General features: G+C 41.3%; 2 protein-coding genes across 3 annotated transcripts in view; both read left to right on the plus strand.

Annotated features, from left to right (window-relative positions):
- The window catches only part of armc8 (armadillo repeat containing 8), a 318,657-nt gene that overhangs the window by 283,647 nt on the left and 22,632 nt on the right, over positions 1 to 12,378 (plus strand). The gene's annotated exons all lie outside the window — the stretch shown is intronic.
- plekhm3 (pleckstrin homology domain containing, family M, member 3) overlaps positions 4,462 to 12,378 on the plus strand; it is a 52,060-nt gene continuing 44,143 nt past the window's right edge. Inside the window, exons 1-2 of one of the 2 annotated variants that reach the window (XM_007260427.4) lie at positions 4,462 to 4,527; positions 7,994 to 8,926. In XM_007260427.4, coding sequence (XP_007260489.2) covers positions 8,473 to 8,926 — 454 coding nt within the window. In that variant the 5' untranslated portion in view covers positions 4,462 to 4,527; positions 7,994 to 8,472. Of the gene's footprint in view, positions 4,528 to 4,626; positions 7,790 to 7,993; positions 8,927 to 12,378 lie in introns of those variants that run through there. The other variant, XM_015608621.3, reaches the window with a different exon arrangement.

Genomic DNA, 12,378 nt, shown 5'->3' on the forward strand with positions numbered 1-12,378 from the left:
TTGTGTTGGAGAGGAGAGCGCGGAACAACACTGAGCAGATGAAAGCCCTGCCATCCTTAAACCCAATCATAATTTAGTCATCAGTGCAGGAGGACGTAATCAAAATACAGAGAGAGCACGCAAACAGGGAGACGGGGAAATGAAGGGAGGAAAGAGCCTCAAGAAACACGGGCGAGAGAGAGAGAGTGATATGGGTGAATGAATCTCAAAGACATAAAGAATGCCTTTTTCTGGACACACCTTTTCTGAAGGCCTTGCCATGAAAGACAGTGCTCACAGTGGGATACGCTGCTGTATACGCCAGCTGGCATCGATTCTGCTGCCTCTGGAACGAAACAGAATGAGTATGATGGCAGAGGGAGCATTTTCTAACATGCCAGTCAGTCCATCATCTTCTATAACTGTTCAAATGGGCTATGATCTGGTGACTGCAAAGGCCAAAGCACGTCATTTCCATCATTTTAATACTTATCAAACCACTTAAGTGACCCCTCGTGCCCTGTGGATGCATCACCCAGGAAGACAAGTCAATTGTAAAATAACCCTCTTAATAAATACAATCATTTTTTTCCATGCATTTGAAAACGGGATGAGGAGTTATCTATCTGAGATATCTAAGTGTCCAAAATGTACAATATTTATTGTGTATACACTATATGGACAAACCTATTGGTTCACCAGCTCTTTCAATGTTCTTTCTAAAAACTGCTGTAAGGATGTAAGAGGACATACACAAGTAAAAATAGGTCTATGGGTTATACAAAACGTGTTCTTAAAGTTCTTTCCACAAAATCACTCTCACATAAAAGATCTTACCAGATCTATTCTTGCCAGTTTCAGTCCCTTTCAGAATGAGCCGTTTAAGGGCTCTGTCACTTTTATGCAAATAAGCCTGGTTGCTGGTCATGCCATGTATATACTAAGAATTTACCACAGGTTAGTATAAGCTTGTGCTAAATGGCAAAACACAAACAAGCTAGTTCATGCTTAACTGCGCTAGAAGCACAAAACTCATTGCACCCTAAATCTCAAAACTTGCGGACATTAGCTATAAAAAATGAAATAAAGTTAGCCAGATAAAATTAAAAAGGTTCATACTGTTTGCAATCGATGTAATACCTAGTTTCTTGCATTTACCCAACTGTTCACCAAGAAATTGTTGTAAATTAGCAGTGTATTCAAAATAATGCAATGAGTACAGTAAATAAGTTAACATAAATAGGCTAGTCTTGAAATATGTAATCATCTTATGACAATCATAACTAGAATATATAGCCTATATGACCTATAAATGTTTTGAATAATCGAACACTAATTCTGAAATAACCCTACAATGAGACACATTTGAAACTGTAGCTATCTGAATTCAATATAATAGTGCACAGACACATCCTAACCCAAACCTGCACTCTTCTAATCAAAATATCAGTACCTTTACTGAGATATCATTCTCTTCAGACTGGTATGAGGTAACGCTTTGGCTGCTACTTCTGCTACAGCTGCTATTGCGTAAGGCTTAAACCACTCAATAGTAGAGGTTCAACATGAAACGGCGGGTCAAACGCCAGGCTATGTAAATGTTGAATATCTACAGACAGCCAGCTGAGAGATTAGCATTTCATATTTCCTCATTCATTTCACCGTAATCCCATCTCAGCGTTGAGGGCCTTGACCCCTTTTGTAATCGTGTGACTGTTTGAAAAGGTTCCCCCTTCCCCTGCTGTCCTGCTTCTGTTTCCGAGAGGACCGACCCAGGCGCCGGCACCATTAACGCACTCTCAGTTAGATTGGTGGAGTGGGGCAGGAAGACAAAAACTGCAAGATTGTGGTGCGCATTAGCATTTAGCGAGTTTGTGCGCGCTTCTATGTGGGTCAGGCTCAATATGGCGTCCGTGGGTTTCCAGCTGGGGCTCCAATCGCCATTATCCCACAAACAATGGCTCCAAGAGGAACTTATTTGAGGCCATTAGCCGGGGCCTCCACGTCCTTCATTAGAGGAGCCTCTTTTTCCTTTTTCTCTTTTTTTAAACAAACCAAGACAATAACGCACAGAAAGGGGGCTGTGTGTGTGTACGGGGGTGGGGGGCTGCAGGGTGAGTTCGCAGGTTTAAACGAATCCCCATCATAATTACTGTATTTCTCCGCTGGGGCCTGAAAGAGACTTGAATAATGTTTCTTTTTCTGCGAGGGAACTGAACAATGAACGATGGGCTAGCGTCAAGCACCGCTGCCTCAGACCTATTAGCTAGCAATCTTCAGTCCGCTCTTCTGACCCCTCCGAACCCCCCTGTCCATCCTTTCCACTGTCAGAAAACAGTCTTAATGATGTCCAGATGAATCTAAAGTCTGGCCACGAGACTGTTTCAGTTGTGATCTTAGAGTAACAGTTCAGCCAGAAATCTAGATAAACCCTAGCTATAGTCGCAAGAAAAAGTATGTGAACCATTTGAAATTTCATGATTTTATGCATGAATTTGTCATAAAATGTGTTCTGATCTTCATTCAAGTCAAGGGTATAGACAAATATAATGTGCTTGCAGATCTTTCGTGAACACGCTTATGCAACACTCAAGTGGTATTTGAAAAATAAGTAAACCCTTGGAATCAATCTCTGATTTACCCTCCCTGTCAGCAATAACCTCCACCAGGCATTTCCTGTAGCTGTGGATTATACATTCACATTGTTTAATTATATTAAACTATATTAAAGTTATACAAGAACACATGCAGAATTCTACTGTAAACAAAATATGTTTTATACTTTATTTTTTTTATGTAGCACCTTTATCTTTGAGGACAGATCTGCACACTCTTAGTATTTTAATCTCAGTGTCTTCATGAGGGACAGTCACATGGAATAGTTTTCTCAGCGTCTTGAAGGAGTTCCAGGAGGTGCTAAACAATAGTAGCTGCTTTTCCTTCATGCTGTGAAGCTGCAGCTCATCGCAAATCACCTCAAATCACCATCTCAGTTGGCTTTACTACACTATTCCATATGTATCCTTTAAAGGGTAACTAAACCCCCTGATTTTAATTGAGTCTACCCTGCTCCTCAAATTTAAAAAATGTAAAAAATTGGGAGAAGTAGTTTGGGAGGGGCACTGGGTGATGTATGGGTTTAGGGGCGGTGCAGGAAGGACAGCTGATTGGGCTAAGAGTGTGCCTCTGATAGCATTGAGACGCAAATAGTTGGACCTCACCAGGGGGGCGGTATTATTGCCTGACTTGATGTGCATATTGTGATGTGTCTGTGTGCCAAAGCCTATAGCACAGTTGAACCTGTGAGAGTGCTGCAGAGGTGGAAATTACCACAATAAAAGGTTTTTTTTTAAGGTTGAGAAAGGTTTATAAAAATATTAGGCAAAAACTGGTGTTTTACAAGTTGAAAGAAACACCTTTCAGCTACTGATGAAAAAAATATGGTTTAGGGTTTAGTACCGCATTAAGTGGTTTCATGTCTTTAATATTAGTCTACAATGTAGGAAATAAATAAAGAAAACCACACAAGAAAAACACTGAAGGAGAAGGTGTGTCCAAACTATTGACTTGTTACTATATATGTTCACAAACCACAGCTTAAATTATTTCAGTAATTCAGTTCAAAATGTGAAACTCATATTATTTAGATGTATTACACACAGAGTGATCTATTTTAAGCACTTATTTATTATTACAGCCAATAAAAACCCAAACATCATTGTCACAGAAAATGTTAATATTATATATGATCAATTGGCACTTTTGGTAGTGTGGGCAGGGCGTCAAGTCCTGCTGGAAAATGAAATCCGCATCTCTATAAAAGTTGTCAGCAGAGGGAAGCAGCATGAAGTGCTGTAAGATTTTGTAAGATTTTTTGACTTGATATAAACCAGTGGACCAACACCAGCAGATCACATGTCTTTCCAAACCATCACTGATTGGAGAAACTTCTCACTAGACCTCAAGCAGTTTGGACTGTGTGTCTCTCCACCCTTTCTCTAGACTCTTGTCCCTTGATTTATAAATGAAATGCAAAATTTACTGATGGTCAGTAATGGTTTGGAGAGTCATGTCATCTGCTGATGTTGATCCACTGTGTTTTATTATCAAGTCCAAAGTCAGTGCAGTGTTTTCCCACAAAATCTTACAGCACTCATGCCTCCCTCTGCTGACAACTTTTATGGAGATGCGGATTTTATTTTCCAGCAGGACTTGGTACACTGCAAACAACCCAAAAGCACCAACTGGCCTCATATAATATTCTAATTTTCTGAGGTAAACAATAAAAGAAGTAAACGCTTAAAATAGATCACTCTGTGTGTAATACAGCTATAAAATAAATGAGTTTCATATTTTAAACTGAATCACTGAAATAAAGTAAGTTTTCAATCATATTTTATATATATATATATATATTTTTTTTTTAAGATGCACCTGTATATTTATTCCCTTACTTTAGAGCATGAAACAAGCGGAACCTTCCCGCCGCGGCTTCTGTTCCCTCCGGCGGCAGAGGACCTGACTGTGACAGTTTGTAAACAGATTCAGGTGAGTCATTATTTTACAGTTTTTGAGCGGATTAATGATTCAGTTTAAGAGTTGTACTCTTCTTATAATCACTGCTGTGTGGTTTAAGATCCTGTGGGCGGGTGGAGAGGTGCTGACTGGGGGTAATACAGGAACAGTGAATGTCATTGTCCAAGGATGTTCGTGACAGCCTGCTGCTGCACCGTTATGCTAAGCGGCTAACGCTAGCCCAGCTGTGCTGATGCTAAACATCACTGAATAAAGGAGATGGATAGATACATAAATCAGGTAAAACAGATCTGCGCGCGTTTCTGTAGTACACGTACAGTAACTACAGAAACAAGAATAAAAACTAAGCCAATAAGCTTTTTTGTGGTATTCGTTTCGTCTATAGTCCGAATTTATCCGTTCCACCTTAAATAATGCGTTAGTTCGATACAAGTTCTATAAGAGTCGACGCGGCTGCATAGTCGAACTAATGCGGTATTTAAGGTGGAACGGTCGATTAAAAAGATAAAAACAACCGGGCGAATTGAAATTTGATGCCATTATTTAACTAGGTGTTTCTTCGCTACGTTAACTGTCTAAAACACATAATTGTGTTACTAATTTGTTATCCTAGGTACAGTGCCAGTCAAAAGTTTGGACACACCTTAAATTCAGTGTTTTTCATTGTTTTAACACTATGCATTGTAGATTAATACTAAAATCATCCAAACTATAAAGAAAACAGATGGAATTATTTAGAAAACAACGAAGTATTGGAGCAAAACAGGATATGTTTTATAATTTAGATTCTTCAAATTAGGCACCTCTTGCTTAAATTACAGCTTTGCACATCTTGGCTGAATTTTTTTCACTCAGCTTTGTGAGGTAGAGTCGCCTGGAATGGCTTTCAGTTAACAGCTGTGCTGAACTTAACACGAGTTAATGCCCTCTTAATTTATCCATTAGTTAAATTGTAAAATTGAAACGAGGTAGAGTTATACAGAGAATAGCCCTATTTGAGTAATGTTTTAATCCATATTATGGCAAGAACTACTCAACACCACTGATGATGTGTCCAAGTCGGTGCATCAGACAATGTTTCGTTGACTGAAAGTAGCCTTGAGTGCAGTTAGAAAGACTGTATAAAACGATATGATGAAACTGGCTCTCATCAGGACCACCCCAGGAAAGGAAGAGCAAGGATATATTCATCAGAGTTACCAGCCTCAGAAACGGCAAGTTAACAGGACCACAGACAAGCCTGAATGCTACACAGTGTTTTAGTTTGTTTCACAATTTTAAGCTACTACATGATTCCTTATGTGTTCCTTCATAGTCTGGATGACTTCAGTATTCATTTACAGTGTTGGTAAAATACAATAAGACTGTGTGTCCAAACTTCTGACTTGTACTGTATTTTAGTCAATAATTCCGTTTGTAAAGTAATTATTTAGCTGGTTAACGAGCTGTATAACAAATATACTTATCTAGTTAATAAATAGATAGATAGAAACACAGTGCTTTAACCATTGAGCCACAAAGCACCAACAGTAGTCTTATTTTTTACCAATTAGGCTTCACATTGTACTGAAAATTTGGGCTCTGTTCTCTACCGTGGTTTTGCTCTTCCTGCTAACTAATGTATTATCCACTAGCTCATACACTGTCCACAAAAGTGCTTGACACAATACCCTGATATGCCAAATGTCACATGATATGTGACAAATATAGTGCCTCATGACTTTTGCCATGACCTATACAAGCTAAAAACACTGCATGGACTAGTAGGATATGCCTTTCTTTTCACAAAAACAAGCCCACAAGCCAGACATGATAATTGCCTTTGACTGTGCTGTCCACGGTGGGAGGTAATGCCTTCTATGTTGTATTTCTGGTACACATGTGGAATGAGGAATTTTGGATTAAGGAATGTTGGATTGTGGAAAGCTACATTCTCCAACGACTTGCTATGAGCACACTGGCTAGTGTTTAGCCTAACTCACAACTTATTACTATAGGTGTAGCTGTTCCCAAGCAGTACTTGATATAATGCTAGATCCGTTTACAGACTTTTGCCATATCTGTGTATAATAGGTTGCATTGTTCTGTTGCTAGTAGGACTACCACAGAGTACCCATTATTTGGATGGTGGATCATTCTCAGTACTGCAGTGCTACAGTGACATGATGTTGGCACACTGACATCCCACCACCATGCCAGAGTCACTGCAGTGTTGAGAATGAGAACAAGAGAAGAAAAGAATGAAACAAATGTACTGTAATAATTAATGTAATTATAGAACTATAAAGTGCTCCAATATGCTCAATGCAAGTAATTAAATGGACAGGGAGTGTAAATGTAATGGCTGATCTGAAAATTTGGATTCATCAAGTGGTTGTCAATGCAGAAGTCTAATGATTTGAATGATTTTTTGTTTAACACAACATACACAACATACTAGATTAGGCTGTTTTGTTTAAAAAGCAGCACCAGACCGTATACACTTGATTCCTCTTTCCACAGACCTCTGCTTTGTTCGTGCCTCGTGTGGCAAGTGGTAGTGCCTGCTGTGAAAAGGCTAAAAATAGCAAGTGTCTCAGCATCTCTGTCACATTGGCTCATCTGTTAGCGGAGGTCAGAACACTGCTACTCTGGGTCTAATATAACCAATCATTCCAGGCCTAGCAAATCTGTCTGAGAACTGTTGTCGAATTGCGTTAATGCACCGACAGCATCTATTGCCAAGATGTAATTTGGCTGCTGCCTTCAGCAGTTGGCACCGGCATTCTTTCATCAGTGTCAGCTTTTTGAGGTCAGAAACCTCAGTGTTTGAGATTTACTTTGATCTGGCACTTGTTTCACTTGTGTCCTCTCCTGCCGAGTCTTCTGGAGTCACTGTTCTCAGACAGGAATACAGCCATTCATGAGTTGCAGAAAAATAAATCCTAAGCTGTAGAGCCCATCCCATATCCATTAATCCACATCCCTGGTTTCTCATGCTCACCCCAGAGATGCTGAGTGTGCCGCACTGGCATTGGTCAGAAGTGATGTAATGCCCTCTAAATAATGCATGGCCTTAAGAAAGTGAAAGACTCTGAGTCAGAGAGCAAAAGACACGGGAAATCGATGTCAGTGTGGGAGAGGGGCAAACTGAGGAGAGACAAGGCAGTAGGGAGGATTACATGTGAAGAAATGGCAACCCATATTGCTAAGAGGAGAAAACGGAAAGACTGACTGATGGTCAGGCTAGAAAGTGCAAGGAGAAAGTCTGATTCTGCATCCACACCCAGCTCAGGTAAAGTGTCCATCCTATTAAAAATTCCTGTCTAGTGTTAGGTTATTACCTGTTGATGGACGTCAAGCTTCCCATATCTGGGGTTAGTCATGTTTTTTTTTTAACAGTAATGTTAACAATTAGTATTCTAATATTTTACTATATAAAACAATATGAAATTGACTGGCAATTCTAACATGGTCTTTTCTATTTGTCTTAATGCAGGATGTTGATGCCTGGGGGGACAATTGTTCCTTGTGCCATGTTCAATTTGCTTTCATTCTGGAGTTTCTGCCGCCTGACCTAAGTGACTTGATTTTCTTGACACCCAGGAATCTCTAAAAGTGCGGCAACACCTAGGCTAAACCATGCCATGACTACTTTTGAAGACTGCCAGACCATTTTTAGCCCTCCAGCTTTTCTTAACTTAGCACCGAGAGTTATGGTTGGCCCAGCAGTCTATGCCTGTTCAGTTGCCTGGTTAACGGCGTTGTCTTAAAGAGCTCTTGTTTATCCTGGAAGGGATTCGAGCCTTCGAGGAGTTTCAGTATTGCCAAGCTTCCTCTTGGCCTCAGACAGCAGATGTTCTATCTGTGTTGTCTTGAGGCCTTTGGATCCCCTCCTTCTAAGACTCACGCACACCAGCTAGTCGCCTACATACTCTGCCCTTTCACCTCCGCTCTGCTGCGAAAGCTGTGGAGGTGATGGAGGGCTTGGAGGTGGAAGACATCAGTCCGGCCCTGGAGGTAACGGAGGACTACTTGCACTGTCTGGATGCCAGTCAAGAAGATGGGCAACTACGGCCTGCCAAGTTGAAGGAGGTTTCAACTCTAGACAAGTTGAACTCCAGTGGGGTATGGGGCTTGCTTACTGGGGAACAGTCAGAGATATCACCTCGTAACATAGCTTGGGGAGAACAGACCTCCTCCTTTAGTGTACTTGGATTAAGAAATGGAAAGAGGAACCGAGCCCGCTCTACCAATGATCTGGCGGCCCACGCCAAAGAGACCAACTCCACAAGCACTTCTAGTGGGGGCTTCAAGCGGGGGCACAACAGATCACGCTCAGATGTCAACTACCGAACCTTCACGGATAACGGCGTGCCAGCTGTTGACAAGAACACACTCAAGAACATGGCACTAAACGACCAAAGGGAAGGTGAGGACATGGTGCAATTACATACTGTTTACACTTTACATATTTAGTTTATTGAAGTATTCTTTTTTTTAGACCAACCTCTTAGCTAACATGCATGCACACAGTAACTCACTATAATGATGTATACAACCTAGTATGGTATCTGTTCTACCAATCAGACACATCCTTCATTCCTCTCTTCATACCTCTCATTATCATGACTCACCCTTGTGTTGATTGTCTTCCCACTCACACCTGCATTTTGTTATGTCTGCGGTTCTGTTTACTGTCTCTCACCTGCTGTTTGTAACAATTATTCGGCTGCTTTCTCTTTTTATCACCAACCATAAAATTGAGGATGGAAAACTGGATGGGCCTGGGGTTGATTAGGTTTGATTAGCAGTTTTTATCGAGGCGAGTGCTTGGATATGGTGCGTGTGCGTTTGTTTGTTTGTATCCGCGTTCATTTGTTTGGGCAAGCCGCAAATCTGAATTTGAAAGAGATCCTTCACAAAGAAGGTAATAGTAGGATAATGCAATTCTGTGACAAAATGGACACAATGCTGTGAAAGAGTGAGTCCCAATTACCCCTGATATTAAGAGGATTAGCATACGACTGAAAAGGCATTAGTCAGCTCGAGGCAGGGCAGGGATGGCAGCCTGGATCACGGAGAATGCACGTTCTGAGTTCTTTCTCAGTGCTGCTGACGGTTCTAGCCACTGTTCATTAAGGTAATTGCACTGTATGGGGCGGTCCGTTGTGAATATAAGCAATGTCACCTTTCTTCAAGGTATTTCATTGGCGCAGTCCCGTGCTCACTCATTCAGATAAAATTGATTAATTGCAGCCCTCTGAGAAAAGCCACACTTGTGTTGCTCAGAGCACTTTGTTACACCTGCCTGGTAATGCTTGTCACTTTCCATTCTGAATTTGATGTAGTGAATTTGTGCCAAGGGAAAAAGAGGTAAAGAGGTAAGTAGATGTGAACGGCACGGTATAATACCCCCTCGTTCCCTAGTGACTAAGAGAGAATAGAGAGTCAAAACCTGTGGGACATATAAAGATTTGCATTCCCTACTTTAGATTCTAATGCTGATGGATCTCTTTATTTGCCACTGGGAAGAAAAAACCTCAAAGTCCCTTAATGGGACCCACACTAAGACTCTCACTGTTATTTTTCTTAAAGAGTACAGTTAAATATATCTTGTTTGTTATAAATATCTAATTTTTATGGTACTTATGTACTGAAACAAAACCTCCCAGAAATGAAAGTCCCAAAATAAACCCTTACTGTTACCTCTTTAAGTCATCTCAGCCTGTCCTGTAAGTCACAAGTGGTCATTACTAAAGGGACACTTATGGTAAGTTTAAACATATCAAACCCTACTATGGTTGGCTTAGACACTGGCTTAATGTCCAGCTACCATGTCTCCTGTTTCAGTTTGGCCTTTACGGCCCTGGCTAAAGAACTAAAATCCCACTTACTGGTAGTCCCATTCGCTGTTATAGTAGAGAAGATTATAACCCAAAGCTGAAAACAGTGCTTTATCATTGCATCCCCTGCTCTGATTACAGCCCTCGGTGTGTGCTGCGCTGTGTGGCTTGTGCTGGTGGTTTTAACAGGAAATCAGTTTTGATTGCAGGTTGTACTACTGTGTGCCGTCAAGTCTGCTTGTTTTAGACCGAGGATCACGTCAGGCTTGTGGCGGTAGCACAATTAAAGAAAGCATTGAAGAACACAGAGAACGTCCGCTGATTATGATCTAGCAGCCCTCAAGCAAGACACAGTCTATTTGACAGGAACACAATGGAGCGTGAGCCTTCTCATTTGCATGTTTATTGGTCCTCCACTGACACAAGTTAATTAATTACTAAATGAACCCAGTATGGCGATCAATCACTGTTAATCTTGAATAAAAAATGTTGATTGACCTCAGTCTGGTTTGTTCCCGTTAAGTCCTGTTGCTCACAATGCTGGGTAGACTCGTGGGCTTGCTCACGGGGTGCGTCAGGACATGGCTCTTACTTCCTCAATGTCTCATTTTGGTGCTGCAGATCATATCTGTGTCACTTGATCTTTGTACACCTTGTGACATGCAATAGTTTGCGCACCCCTGGTCAAAATTACAGTTACTGTGAAAAGTTAAAGATGAAATGATCTCCAAAAGGCACATTCTCTTTTTATAGCCAAAAGAACACAAAAGGAAGTTTGGCACCCTGCATGGTTATTACCTAGTAGCACCCACTTTGGCAATTATTACAGCTTATAAATGCTTTTTGTAGTCAGCCAAGAGTCTTTTCTAATTCTTGTTTGAAGAATTATCATGCATTCTTACATTTCTTTGAAGCTTCTGGGCCGTCTTGGATGCACTGCTCTTTTGGGGTTTATTTACAGATTTTAAGTTCTGCCCATGAAATGTTATAGTTTAGGTATTTATAAAGCTTTTAAATTCGCATCACCTGGCCTTTCTTAATGAGATATTTTAATGTTCAACTTGCCTTACTATTCACATTTGCTGTCATTTTGACCAGGGCTGCCCAAACTTTTTCATGCCATTGTATAACATATTTTTACCTGGTGCAGGTTTTAAGTATGATCCCTCAAAGTTTTGTCACCTCGTGGCACTTTCAGCAGGTCTTGTTCAAGTGCCAACCAACCGCCACAGCACCGACTTGCTAATTGAGTCATGTCAGCACGCCTCGCTTCTTCTCTAGCGTGAAATTAATAGTGACCCTCTGCATGGCCATGAACCCGAGGGTTCCTTTGAAGCACTGAAAAAGAGAGAAGCCCCGCAGACCCCAGAAAAGGATTCCTGAAGGCCAAAACACAGCAGCCCTCCTGGCACCTGATGATGCCCCCTTAACCGACCCAAATTAGCCAAGCCCTCTGTATCCGCACCTTATCAGCCTGAGAGGGAGTGAACTGCCTATTATGTGCACTTTGGGATATGGAAGGTACAGTTTCGCCTGTTAGTTTGGAGATAAGACCTAAGAACAACATTTGAGCAATTGCTTTTAAACAGCATTCCATTTCACCTCTGTCAAGCGTGAGTGTCCGAGATTTTATAATGCCAGTACCAAACATCCACCACGATTCTTAGGCTCGAGAGGAAACCTGCCTGTGCCCTGGCCAAGGAAGTGTAGGGAAGAAGGGTGCCGTGGAGGGAGAGAGGAAAGGAGATAACGAAGAAGGAGTGTGTGAAAGAAATGAGCAGACAGAGGAAGGGCTGAAAAGGAGTGCCCCAGATTAGGGGTCGCTCTTGGCCGTTTTGTTTGCACAGTGGCCCTGCAAACAATGATGTTTCTTCCTGCTGAGGTTACATGGAATTCTTGCAAGAGAACTTTCAAAATGACTCAACGAGCTGCTATCGCATAACCAAATATCATCCTTCACCAGCCGATGTGAGCATCTGTGTTCATCACTGATAAATCACTCGTATCATATCAGAGAACAGTTTCTCAGGGACTCCAA

Source organism: Astyanax mexicanus, chromosome 11, assembly GCF_023375975.1.
Source record: "Astyanax mexicanus isolate ESR-SI-001 chromosome 11, AstMex3_surface, whole genome shotgun sequence".
NCBI lineage: Eukaryota > Metazoa > Chordata > Actinopteri > Characiformes > Acestrorhamphidae > Astyanax > Astyanax mexicanus.